The following is a 15,131-nucleotide window of genomic DNA, read 5'->3' on the forward strand; positions in this document are numbered from 1 at the left end:
TTGTCCGAATAAAAATGACGAAACGACCGAATGAGAAACTGAAATCTTCGAAAAGTAATAATGACTGTTTATTGCTATAATACTTTTCTGCCAGCATAAATTAGTGTTGGGGGTTTTATTGATTTGTTTGGTCTATGTTTTAGGAGGAAAATGACGAGAACATGTTGCCTCGTCTACTGGATCACATAGACTCGGCGGAGGCGGGGCGCTACTCGCTGGAGCGGCTGGCGGCGCTGACGCTGCAGCACGCGCAGGACGCCGCGCGCAACCTCAAGATGTTGCACGACACGCGCGCGCAGCTTAAGGAGGTAACAAAACATGCTACTAGACCATATACACGAGGCCGTGCGAGAACCAGTATAGGAAGGATTCTTCTTCAATTTAAGAACCCAGCTCTTGTCGGTGCAGCTCCTTCCATTTACGCCTATCTAGCGTCAACTCCTGAACTTTCTTATACGTCATAACATTCACCTTCTCTTTAATTTGTTTCATGTAGCTGTACCTTGGACGACCCCTTACCCTCTTTCCTTCGACTTTCCCTTCCACGATGTTTTTGATAAAATCATCGTGACGTCCTATCATTGACGAGGTGTCCTATCATTTTCTTCTCCTGTTCTCTATCTCTGCAATACATTCTACAAAAAAACATATAACAAACATTCGAATTGAGAACCTCCTTCTTTTCGGAAGTTGTTTAATGAACTTTACTCATCGTCCGAGCCTTTTTCCCAATCATGTTGGGGTCGGCTTCCAGTCTAACCGGATTCAGCTGAGTACCAGTGCTTTACAAGGAGCGACTGCCTATCTGACCTCCTCAACCCAGTTATCCGGGCAACCCTATACCCCTTGGTTAGACTGGTGTCAGACTTACTGGCTTCCGATTACCCGTAACGACTGCCAAGGATGTTCAATGACAGCCGGGACCTACAGTTTAACGTGCCGTTTAATGAACTTTACTATTCTTCGATAAATTCGATAAATCGATATATCGATTTTGATATCTGCTGTCTAAACACTTAACCAAGATACTTTTATATATAATTTACTTTCGTATTTTACACTTGTACGGACGAACGTACATTTATTTTATATACATAATTTAATCTTGATGACATCGCATAGCATTGTTCATGCGCGACCTACATTTTATATTACTTTATTTTATGTTAATTTTGTATGATCAGTGAATTAAAGACACTCGCTAATAAAGGTCGTTTCCTCTTGACAACACCCACCTCTGATTAGCTGACATCATCTCATCGCGAGATTGACATCTTATGTATCGTGGTCACACAACCCGTACATTTTGGTCCTTCGAGACATCGCGAACCGCGTTTTTGACGAACATTGACAAGTGACATCGTGGCTCCTGGCAAATGACATTTAAATCAGGAGAGTGACAGTAAAAGTGCAGTGCCGTGACATTAAAGTACAGTGCCGTGACATTCATATTGAGTCAACAGCAGACTCTTATTGACTGACGCAGCTCACATCTGTGAACGGTGATTTCTGACAGCAACTTCAGGCCTGGCACCAGCTGGTGTGAAGAGTGATCGAGCATCTCAGCCATAAGTATCTCCTTCTCATCTGGACAATCTCAAGTAAGATCGTTCCATTTATTTTTTGTACTTCGGTATTTGACAAGTTTTTCTTACTTCGGTATTTGACAAGTTTTCCTGACAATCGAGATGGAAGCGCAAACTCTTTATACTCGTCAAAAGGATATTATTTCCACAATCCAGACTATAAAAATCAACTTTAAAAAAGATGGTGCGGGCAGGAAGTCTCCAGAGTATATAACCTCGAGAGTGAATACCCTACACAATCTTTGGGGTGAATTTGAAATGAATCATCAGAAACTTGTCGAATATGATGATATTACGAGTGAATATTTCGTCAAGAACATCTATGATGACACTAAGCGTACGTATGAAGAAGTACTTCACTTGTTGACTTCGTACCGCGGACAGGAAAACAAAGGTACGCAACCAGATGAAAAGCTCAATGCTTTAATCATTGAACAGAAAACGAATTTTAAGGCGTTCAAGCGGTATATCCAAAACCTTGAGATGGAGCAGTTGAGTAACAAATGGGAAATAGAAGATGAATTACGTAACCTGCAATTGAGATGGAATAACATTGACACTCTGCATTGGAAAATTGACAACATAGTTGAAGGGTCAGATATGTTCTATGAAAAGGAATATACTGAGTACGAAACCAAATTTAAAAGAGTAAACGGGAATTAAGCAACAAGCTGTCGTCCGCTATACATCTGCAACATTCTACACCACAGTTGGAGGTACCTGTCTTCACGGGAAATTACAATCAATGGCCTACCTTTCTCGACCTGTTTAAAGGTGGTATACATGACAATAAGCTACTAACAAAGGCTCAGAAGATGCAACATCTTAAGGGTAAACTAAAGGGAGAAGCTGAACGTTTAGTGCAACATCTACATGTATCAGCCGAAAATTATGACACCGCTTGGGAAATTCTCAACCACAGATATAACAATCAGCAAATTTTATTCACCAAACAAATTGAAATATTTCTTAATCAACCTAATATACAGAAACAAAATTCTTACGAGTTGAGAAGATTACATGATACTACTATGGAATGCATTCACGCCATCCATAATTTAGGAATTGACACCACGACGTGGGATCCTATCCTGGTTCATCTGCTGATAAAAAAGTTTGACACGCACACATACAGCGATTACATGGAAAGTAGGAAAGAACCTCGTAAATTACCAGTATTTGAGGAAGCTATTGCATTCTTAGAGGCTAAATTTACAGCCTTGGAACCTGTAAAGAAACATGACAAGAACACATCAACAATGAATAACCCAGGTTATTCTAAATCATTTGCTTACAAGGAAAAATCATCATATGTGCCTGGGAAGAAAACAGCATTTACTAGAACATCTAGCGTATTTCATTGTGTATTGTGCAATACCAACCATGCGTTATACCAATGCAGCAAATTTGAATCTATGTCACCAGAAGTTAAATTGGCAACAGTTTCGAAATATAATGTGTGCAAAAATTGTTTATTTGTGCACGAAAAAAATATCTGCAATTCCACAAAACGCTGTAAAGAATGCAACGCAGCACACAATACATTATTGCATGAAGCATGCGTCAACCCCGATGTGACCTCAAATTCTACCAAGCTATTCACACCAAGAAAACAGCAACAGATGCGTCAGCAAACTGTTCATCACTTAGCGGACATCAGTAACGAGATATTACTCCCATCGGTTCAAATGCATGTGTTATGCAAAGACGGACAATATATTAAATTGACAGCGCTTCTCGACCAGGGTTCACAAATATCCTTGATTACAGAGAATGCGGCACAAAGACTAGGATTACCCAGACGTCACTTTGACGGTACGATCTCTGGCGTCGGTACTTTATCAAACAAATGTAAAGGGAAAATTAACCTTCAGTGCAAATCGATTCATGACGATTATACATTTAATACTGATGTTCTGATTATGCCAAAAATGATTAATCATTTGCCGAACAATTCATTTGATACTGCTCATTACAAGCATATCAATAACCTTCCACTTGCAGATCCGGAATTTAACATATCGAAGCCGATTGACGTTTTATTAGATGCAAAAATATATTCAGAAATAATAATGAATGGACTCGTAAAAGGTTCTCCACAAGAACCCATTGCACAGCAGACAAAAATGGGGTGGATTCTATCGGGAAATATTACACCATCATTTAATTGTCATGTCGTCATTAATAACATAGAAGACATTGCCAATTATTGGGAGATAGAAGACATTCCATCTGACACTGAAGTGAAAAATCTTACGCAGCAAGATCGATTCTGCGAAAATTTATTCATGACAACAACACGACGTTTACCTAGTGGAAGATATGAAGTGAGGTTGCCAATGAAGGAAGGGTTTGAAAGTAAGCTGGGAGATAGCAAACCACAAGCAGTGGCTCAGTTCAAACAGCAGGAAAAGAGGTTCCAAAACGATGACACTTTATATGACAATTATAAACGATTTATCGACGAGTATATTAATATGGGTCACATGAAGAAGTGTGTTACTAAGACAAAAGTAAGCTGCATACTTCCACATCATGGAGTGATTAAAAATGACTCTACTACAACGAAGCTTAGAGTTGTATTTAATGGGTCGAGCAAAACTACATCAGGGTTCAGTCTGAATGATCTGATGGAATGTGGTCCGAAGCTCCAACAAGATATCCTGTCTCTTCTTCTGAGATGGCGAATATATAAAATTGCATTCACGGCAGACTGCGAAAAAATGTATCGTATGGTGATGCTTCAAGAAGACCAGCAGCATCTGCAAAAAATTGTCTGGCGGGACCAACTAATGAAACCGCTGGAAGAATATCAACTGTGTACAGTAACCTATGGTACAAAAGCAGCGCCATATTTAGCAATGAGGACGATAAAACAGTTAGCAAGTGATGACGCACAGAAATATCCCCTTGCAGGCAAAATTTTGGAAAATGACCTATTTGTTGATGACCTAGTTAGTGGCGCTCATACCATAGAGCAGGCTAAAAATATACAAGCGGAAGTAATTGACATGTTGAAAGGAGCAGGATTTAACTTAAGAAAATGGTCGAGTAACACGCCGGAGTTACTAATGCATTTGACAGAACACCAATTAAATCCATCGGTATTGGACTTCAAGAACGCTGACTCTACTAAAACACTTGGACTTAGATGGAATCCGGTTACCGACACATTTACATATCAAAACAAAATAGATCGCGCAACCGAGACATACACTAAACGTACTATGTTATCTGATATATCGAAGATTTTTGACCCACTTGGTTGGTTATCGCCTGTCACATTGAAAGCAAAGCTCATATTTCAACGCGTGTGGTCCACCGAAATAGGCTGGAATGATACAGTTCCTCAAGAAATCCAGGAAGAGTGGAAGTTACTGAGGGATGACTTGGACAATATCAACTACCTTGAGATACCGAGATGGATTGGTACAACAGAAACTGACATCGAAATACATGGATTTTGTGATGCTTCAGAAAAGGCATACGCATGTGTTATTTATGCCAAAACCCGACATGAGTTTCAACAGACAACAATACAACTTATAGCAGCTAAAACAAAATTAGCGCCTGCCAAGAAGAAACTGACATTACCACGGCTAGAACTTTGTGGAGCCCTACTATTGACAAAACTTGTTGCAAAGGTCTTACACACTTTTGCAATCAATAAAATTCATGCACAGACTTATGCTTGGACAGATTCCATGGTGGTGATTGGATGGTTGCATGGGAATCCGTCACGTTGGAATGTGTTCGTGGCAAATCGTACACAACAAATTACAGCCGTTATTCCCGCAGTACAATGGAGACATACAAAATCATCTGACAATGCAGCAGACTGTGCAACTAGAGGCCTTACCCCTTCCCAGCTGAGAGAGCACTCATTGTGGTGGAAGGGACCTACGTGGCTAAAGGATGACGTTAAAGAAAATACTCTAAATATAGAAGACCCGGAGATTGAAATCAAAAGAAATCCCCAAGTAATGACTACACAATTAAAATATGAAGTTATTGAAAACATATTAGAAAAATACAGTTCTATTACTCATGCGGCACGTGTCTTGTCTTGGGTATCGCGTTTCATAACAAATACTCGGTATCGTATAACTAAAAAGGCAAGGTATGAGTCACCAACAATTAACGACAATAATTACCTGACATCGTCTGAAATAGAAAATGCATATAACATACTTATTCGGATGACACAAGTTAAAGAGTACCATGATGACATTGCACAAATACAACGAACAGGATCGGTAAAAAGCAGTAGTAGTCTACTTAAACTGAGTCCGTTTTTGGATAAGAAAGGTATTTTGAGAGTTGGTGGGAGACTGGAATATTCAAACTTGACAAACGACACCAAACATCCCATCATACTTCCGAAAACATCAAGACTGACAGAATTACTTATTAACCAGGCACATAAAACGACACTTCATGGAGGTCCTAGACTTACCTTGATGTATTTACGACAGAAGTTTTGGATTATAAGCGGATATGTAACAGTCAAAAAACATATTCGTCGTTGTATAACGTGTTGTAGATTTAGTAACGTACAAAAAAATCAATTGATGGCGAATCTACCAGAACCTCGAGTGACACCTTCACGTCCGTTTACTCACACGGGTGTTGACTTCACTGGACACGTGGATGTGAAAGCGAATAAAGGCAGAGGGATAAAAATGACAAAAGGATACATCGCAGTGTTTGTGTGCTTTGCAACCAAAGCTGTACATTTGGAGCTCGTATCTGACTTGAGCACTCCAACATTCCTCGCCGCCTTTAAGAGGATGTGTTCTAGAAGAGGCGTTCCTAAACATGTTTATAGTGACAATGGGACGAATTTTGTTGGAGCTTCCCGTGTCATCAAGAAAGAATATCAAGAAGCCTTACAGATGATCAATGAACACTTTTTAAATGACATAGCTGACATGAACATAACTTGGCACTTCAACTCACCTGCGTGGCCTAGTGCAGGTGGGTTGTGGGAAGCTGCCGTAAAAAGTATGAAGCATCACCTTAAAAGAGTTCTAGGAGAACAAAATTGACGTATGAGGAATTTTCGACACTTTTGACTCAGATCGAAGCTTGTTTAAATTCGAGACCTCTCTACGCTATGACAGAAAATCCAGAAGATGAATATCTTACACCAGGACATTTTTAACTGGTGGAAACATTTTGTCTTCACCCTGACAGTTTATGATGCATGCGGAATAAAAACAAGATGGCAATTAACAGAACATATGCATCAACAATTCTGGAAAAAATGGTCTTCAGACTATTTACAACAATTGCAATCAAGATACAAATGGAATATTCCTAAGAAGGCCCCTTGCATCAATGATATAGTGCTCATAAAAGAAGACAACTTGCCACCTTCAAAATGGGTTCTCGGGCGAATAATGGAATTGCATCCCGGAAAAGATGGTTATGTGCGAGTGGTGACTGTAAAAACAAAATCAGGCACAGTGAAAAGGCCAATTATTAAATTATCATCTCTTCCCGTACAGGAAGACGAGACGATATGTAAATCTGACAACACTCAAGAATCTGACAACACTCAAGAATCTGACAAAATAAAACCAAGAGCTGCGAGAAGAATCAAGCGGAACTTTCTCGCAACCACTCTTCTATTACTGCTCACATTCGTAACTCCCTCTCCAACAAACAGTACACGTGACGTCATTGCACAATTCGAACTCTCTGTATTTTGACAAAATTGCTGACATAAATATTGTACAAGACCAATGGAAAATGGTGGTTTTCTATAATATGACCTCCTATTGGCAGAGCATTGTCGACATAGAGTCTTTCCTTCGGCAAATAAACAAATCGTGTAGAGAGGAACCTATGCTCACATCTATTGCAGCACAGTTGTACCATCAGTTGGAAGAAATAACACATCGTAACAATTTATTGACGAACATACAAACGTCGAGGAAGAAAAGAGGTCTGATTAATGGAGTTGGGTATGTTGCAAATAGTTTATTTGGAGTCTTGGATGAAAGATTTGCCAAAAGGTATGAAAAGACATCAAACTTATACAAATTAGAGAAGATCATTTATTTTCGTTATTCAAAAATCAGACGTCAATAATGGAAGCAGAAAACAACATCATAAAAGAAATGAAGCTGTAATGAATAAAAACTTTATCGCTATCACTGAACATATGCAACGTATCACATCTGACATGCACCAGTTTCGAAACGAGATTCAAACCACGGTACAAAAGTTTCCTTGTTGACAGCACTCATGTCGGCTAATATTATAATTTCCCACATACAACGTTTACAGGATGACTTAATAGATACCGTAACTGACATTTACCATGGCAGAATAAATTCACATTTACTGTCTCCGGATCAGATTCAGCAACAACTCACCATAATCGCCAGTCAAATACACGGCGAACTCAAAATACCAGGGACTAACAGCAAAGAGTTATATGGACTAATGCAAATCAAAGCGAGGGTGACAAGCAAACTTTTGCTAATGGAAATCAGAATTCCTCTCTTGAACCATGATAAATTTGAACTTGACAGAATCATCACTATTCCACTGCAAAAAGGAACCAGTACTGTGTATACTCAAACTGAATCAAAATACATCGCAGTCAATGTTAATAAGGATACAGTTATACCCATGACAGAACAAGACGTACAATCGTGCGCCATGCGTGCTGAAAATGAATTTATCTGTTCATTAAATCATCCCATTTACACATTAAAAATGGGAGAATCCATTTGTAAAATCAAATATACACAAAATAGTGACAATAAGTACTGTCATACTGAAATCAAGGAATGCACATACAACTGGATCAAATTACACACCCGAGACTCGTGGCTATTCTCGTGTTGCGAGGAATGCTCAGTCCGCATTTTATGCCCAGACGGCCTAGTGACTAAACAATTAATTGGTAGTGGGGTCATTACCATCGGGCAAGGTTGTGTTTTGAAAGGTGATATGTTTACAATACATAGTCATCATAACTATATGAATCAGATGTTCATTCAACCCACTGTGGAAAGACTTCCGAACATATCTCAATTAAACAACATTTTGAATACATCTGTAACTCCACAAGACATCATTCAGATTACCAACCACACGGCAGAATTCCATGAAATAAAGCGACAGATTTCCAATTTGAAGAAACAAAAATTGGAAGAAAGCCCACTAGATGATACTCCGCATTACTATATAATTTACGGCATCTTGGGTACTGTACTTCTGATCGTTCTTATTGTCATGGGGTACAAAGTGAACCAATGGCGAATCAATACACAGACACGGAAACCTTCAGGTGACACCATATCAGTTCCTGAGCCTGGGGTCGGAGTAGCAGCATCGATGACAAGACAGGAGAGTGATGTGAATATCAGGGTGACCAGAGATCAGCCGATCTCATCTCCGGGCAAAAGAACAACTCAAACAATAGTGAGACGTTCTCACCAGTGATGCGCAAAGCATATAGTGTGACAAGTGTGAATAAGGCTACATCGCCAACTATGAACAGAACAGTTAGCTTCAGTGTAGTTAATGATAACTAATAATAGTAACAATAGCACCAATATTCATCAATGCACTTTACTTACATAAATACATGTGTTGTTGCTTTTATACTTAATTCTTATGTAGTGTTAGACATAGTTGTACTTTTAAATTAAGTTGGTTCTCTTTTGTGTTGGCAGTATGTACGGACGAACGTACATTTATTTTATATACATAATTTAATCTTGATGACATCGCATAGCATTGTTCATGCGCGACCTACATTTTATATTACTTTATTTTATGTTAATTTTGTATGATCAGTGAATTAAAGACACTCGCTAATAAAGGTCGTTTCCTCTTGACAACACCCACCTCTGATTAGCTGACATCATCTCATCGCGAGATTGACATCTTATGTATCGTGGTCACACAACCCGTACAACACTCGATATAAATCCGCAGCTGGAAGAGACAGCGGACCGCACGGCGAGCGCGCTGCGTCTCGCGAACACGGGCGATCAGAACCTCAACCCCTGGGGGACTGTACCCGCAGCGCTTCATGCTTTACTAGCGCATGTCTCTTCTGGCACCTCTACTAGATCTGTGTCGCCTGTTGACAGGTAAGTTTGATGTTACTATTGACCTTATATTGACTGTTTCGATTCTCGGATCGACCAAGCTTTAATTGAACTATGTATTTCTCAATTTTGATTTGCGGCGTGTCAGGTTATGGTATGGTTAAGGTATGTTCTATGTAGAACTGCTGACCCATATGATAATTTAAAAAATAAGACATTGTAGTTCGGCAAATGTGTGAGTTATGAGTGTATTGCGAGTGAATTTGCAATGAATTACCCTTTAAAATGTTACACGATTCCACAGTGCACTGTTGGAGACGCGTCCTCCGAATGGTATCCGCGAATCAAACACAGCGCCTACTTCGCCGCCTGACGACAACACTCCCTCACCCTTCCAGCGAAACATGTAAGTACACATTTTCTTATTAACAATGTTATATTTTATAATGAAAAAAAAAAAACCAACAAGACTTTATTTAATATCAAGGATGCACTGTATATGGTTGACAAAGATTGATAAGGTATTTTGCGCAGACGGCTTGCGCAAATGCGCATAACGTTTGCGCAACGACTATTGTTTTATGTGCATTTTCCTTTGTACAGTCCCCGTCGTGGGTCAGTGCGACTACGTGACTTGGGAGTGATAGGTCGCGAAGAGGACCCAATGACGCAGTCGCTTATGGAGCCCTCCACTCCTCGCCCCGCGCCGCTCAGCCGCGTGCCATCCGCCCCTGGCAGTCTTAGGTATGTACAGAATAAACAATAGGAAATATTATGCACTCAAATTTAAGAAAAATATCGATTTTTGACAAGGTTTTTAATTCAGTCACAACATATTTCGCCTTTATACAAATGTTCAGAAATACCATGAAGAAGATTTTTCTAATTCACACACATATAGTGGATGAAAAACTGGTCATAAGTAACCTTAACGTAAGCAACAATCACGTCATCATTTATTACAGCAATCTTCTACAATGTAACATTGAACTGCAAATATCAAAGCGCCATTAAAATATAACCTTATTCCACAGAGGCCTACAACCCCTCAACAACACAACGAGCGTCCTAGCATCTCCCGTAGCAGTCCGTCGCCCGGGTGCTCCGCCCGAGTCCCCGCGGCCGCCGCGCCGACACCACAACCTCACAAAGCCAGCCTCCTTGTACGTATACAACACGCCTCTATACATACCATAGTACCACTCTATGGTACCACTTGTTCTACGTCATCACGTACATACGTGTGCGGAAATACGTCTCGAATTAAGAAAGTAGAGCGCCAAAATGCGGGTGTGCAGTCGACGACAGCCGTTCGACTCCACGTCTTATACGTCTTATTTGGAACTCGGCCATTTTTTTTTTAATAAAATCACCATCAATCAACAACAATTTTTAGACATTCATCTCAAGGAAGCCAAACGCCTCTGTGTTTAATAGTAACTGATCGTTTTTTAAACAAGAAAGCGCTTTGCCTGTCTGCCTTATGGCATCTCCGCTCGTCTTTCTTCCCTCCGTGGTATTACGTCATTACGACACATATGACGTCATCATATGCATATGTGTGCAGAGCTGTCTCGAATCTTGTGTTCCATTTTTCGATTTTTAAATGTTTGGTCGTTCTCTCGTATAGCGAGAATGATTTACAAATATTTGGAACAATTTGAAATTCGAATACAATAGTTGAATCTATACTTCTATGTTTATGTTGCTTTTGATCGTTTTCTTATTTAATTTTCTATCAAAAGATATGACTTTTGACATGTATTACTTATTTTAATTATTTGTGTATTTGGGAATTGGTTTCTTCTCTATGTTCTATTAAAATTAAACGTATTATTTTAGTATTAAATGGAAGCTTGAGTAGTTAGAACTATGTATGTCTCTTTCACTCTGATGTCTCTACGGTATCGCCGTCCCTTTCTGCATGGTACACTGCTTGGGTATATGTGCTCAATCTAGATGGTGTGAGGTAGAAATATCTGTAGATGTAGAACTGGGATATATGTGTTTATTAGATATAGAATTTATTTACTGCACTTTTACTTACAAGAATAAAAAAAAACTGTTATTTACATCTCCCACGCACTCACTCTAAAACAAAGTCACGTTAAACGAGATGCAAATATCAGAACTTCAAATTCTCTAAGTAAACTTGCAGTAATATCCACCGATTATGTTCCAAGTCATTCAACTTCTAACTAATAACGCCGTAAATCACCAACCCTGAGAAACCTTTACTGAAAACGATGCAAATCTTGCTGAGTTAAAATGAACTTTAAAGTCTCTGCAATAGAATACACAACAAAAACCGTCAAATCAAAAATTGAATTAATCTATCCAAATGAAATTGAACCTTAACTCAAGTAAGTTAGAGTACAAAATGTCTTGGCACATACTCGGTACATCGGTGTGTCGGGCTGGCGCGGCTGACCCCTGTGTTGGCTTGCAGCCTCCTGACCGACCTGTCCATAGTGGAGGACTGAGCCGAGGCCGGGCCGCCGCCGACGCCCGCTAACCTCCTACGACGCTACGCATGCTTTATCATTATTTATTGCTTCATCTACGGTCTAATAACACTATATACACGCTATTTTTGACAGTCGTAAAATAAGTACAGTCGACCGCATATTTGCTCTGCCACTTTAACAAAAATGACATATTGATTTCTGACACTTACGCGAATATTAGACAATAAAGGACTGCGACTGTAAGGGATCCGAAACGTCGTGATTAAATAATATTAATATAACCGCGATAAAGTCCGTCAAAGAAATTTTATTTAAAAAATCCTATTATAATTGAAATTCAGATGAAAACGGTCACTGTACTGATATCAAGACAAGTAAAAATGGATAAACAATATTATAATTGTTTTGTGCCACGGAAGTGGTTAAGCAATTCTGCTGTCGATTGTACTTCTAAGCAATCACGACTTGTCAAGAAAACTATTCTAAACAAAATGGTAAGGTTATATAGATCATAATTTATAATTTTATAATACCCATATTATATTTTCTTGTAACTAACTTAAGCACGTTCTAAAACTAATATAATTATGAAATGGTTGTATTATTTAATATAAAAAGTCGGCGTGCTAATGTAGAGAATACGTGCGCACTCAGTTACGGGTGCGTATTTTACGTACATTTAGGCCCATATATACAATGAAGTACATGCATGTACATAATAGGATTAAGCTTAAATATTAACTGTTTGTCTCAAAAAGAAATATATGTACAATATTTAGGCACTAATCATACGGGTTTCGAACCAAAAACGTCTAAAGACGCTTGATACCGAATATATCAATCGTTGCTGAAATTTGAACTTTACTGTGATGATCATAAGATCTAATTTTGTATAACTTATCGATCAAGTAGTACTGAAAAATCTTCCACTCTTTCAGTATAGTTTTAAGGGAACTTTTGCATTTAAGAAGTGCATAAATTGTTATTAATATGACTAATCCAAAGGAATTGTTTAGCTTGATGCATTTTACTGTAATCTATCGAAGTAGTTTAAGGATACCGTCACAAGTGTAACGCGAGCTTTAAATTGGCAGCTGGTTATAGCACATATTACATACTATACCACCATATTCTTGTAAGTACTTGAAAAAGAATAGTTATTTGTAATTGGCAGAGATATTAGGTATATCAACAGGGAAAGGGCTAGGATAGTCAATATAATAGGAACTGAAAGAAACTATTTGACAATGTATAAAATAAATTTATTTATACTATAATGTTTCGAGTGTAGGTAAAGTTTATAATCATGGTAAAAAAAATGGAGTAGGAGTAAAATGTGAAACAGATTTATCCTTGGGTATAGTATGTAATATGTTAGTATATTGTATGTACGGAGTATATGTATATTATGTAGGCACAATAAATACATGTTATAGAGTTTGTGTTTTGTTTGCTACCGGCATGACGCACCCCGCTATGTATTATTGCATGAGCATTTAAATATTATTTTATAAAAAAAAACTGAATGACTACATTCTCCTTTGTAAATAATTTTGATCTTTCAAAAATTTTCTTAAATTTTGTGCTCATCAAAGAAATGGGTAAAATACTTCACATTCCACTCAATTTACAATTGAATATCACAATACAATAATTTAAATAAGATTGCATCTTTGCACTGAAGTGTTTAGTAGTTGCAACTAATTAGAGCAATTCACACTATGACCAAACCTACTACTAGGCGTAAATATACGGTCATATGTAGATTTAGGCCCAAAGTTCACCTACAACACAAACGCCAGTTTTCTTAAAACAACTTATTACTTTGACATCATGTTAAATATATCAAATTAAATAGTTGTTTTAAAGACATCAGATCGTTTTATGTTGTCGATGAATTTAGGCCTTACTAGTTCACACTGGCACTTATTTTGATCGCAAAGTTAACACTACCCAAAGTAAATGAATGCACATTACAAGCCAGTGAAGTAGCGAGTAGCAGAACTATATATTCCCGCTTCCAAAGCTGTAAGTATACTTTGTGTTGTGACGTCGACCTCATTCGTGATCCATAGCATGATCACCATTCCACTCATTAGTATTGTTGCTGCATTTTTAATTGTTTTTGTGACGTCCTTAAAATCCCTGGCTTCTGAAATTCTTTAACATACATCAAATTCATAAGTTTTTATTCAACCATTTTTAATCAATCAACTACCCTCCCAAAGTTTATCCAATAAAATACCCAAGTTTAATTTTTAATACAAAATATAACTTATTAAAAATACTAGTTATCTGATATCAAATAATGTCTTGTAATGTGAGCTCTCGATTTTAAATCGATTAACTTTATGCACAATCGAGATATTTCTCAAGTGTCACCCGACACCTCTCACAGGTACTAACTACTTCACTATACTCATATTAGTCGTAGCCAGAAAGCTATATATAGGTCCTTGATAAAGACAGGTGAGAGTATCTGTGGTACTCGGGTCTTTTTTTCAATCTATGCCTGTACCTCAGATATTCTTATCATTAGTACGGTATTCATATTTTTTTTTGATATTTCTATTGTTTATAAAAGTCTTCTGGCTACGACTACTTTCATGTAACATTCTGGGACTTTCTACACCGCTTTGCTAATGTTCGCGCTACCACAGAGAGGCGAGCACGACGGTGGGCACTCCGCCCGCGTCTCCCGGCGCGGCCAGACGTGCGCGAGACGATGACGTCTTCTTACGGCTGGCGGGCGTGGGGAACGATAACACGCCGCAAGGAGTTGTTAAGGAAATTGCGTTGAAGGTGAGGAAACTTTGAATAATTCTAAAGTTATAGTGAAATCTAGAAACATTCACAATGGCTTAAAGAACAAGCTCAACAGTTCATCAAGCTATAACCGAAATGGTCATGCAAAACTTAAAAAAAATACCGTCCATCATTCATCTTCACCATTCATTTTTTCCCCAGAATCTGGCTTCTTCGCTGGAGCCAGTTCAGACAAT

At 38.4% G+C, this 15,131-nt stretch overlaps 1 protein-coding gene across 1 annotated transcript in view; it reads left to right on the top strand.

Moving 5' to 3' along the window:
- LOC110372898 (kinesin-like protein KIF21A) overlaps positions 1–15,131 on the top strand; it is a 67,265-nt gene that overhangs the window by 44,555 nt on the left and 7,579 nt on the right. Inside the window, exons 16-21 of the mRNA XM_064043669.1 lie at positions 144–308; positions 9,546–9,703; positions 9,966–10,067; positions 10,265–10,405; positions 10,696–10,824; positions 14,790–14,931. Of these exons, the coding sequence (XP_063899739.1) occupies positions 144–308; positions 9,546–9,703; positions 9,966–10,067; positions 10,265–10,405; positions 10,696–10,824; positions 14,790–14,931 (837 nt within the window). The remainder of the gene's footprint in view (positions 1–143; positions 309–9,545; positions 9,704–9,965; positions 10,068–10,264; positions 10,406–10,695; positions 10,825–14,789; positions 14,932–15,131) is intronic.

The sequence above is a fragment of the Helicoverpa armigera genome, chromosome 3 (assembly GCF_030705265.1).
Source record: "Helicoverpa armigera isolate CAAS_96S chromosome 3, ASM3070526v1, whole genome shotgun sequence".
Lineage (NCBI taxonomy): Eukaryota > Metazoa > Arthropoda > Insecta > Lepidoptera > Noctuidae > Helicoverpa > Helicoverpa armigera.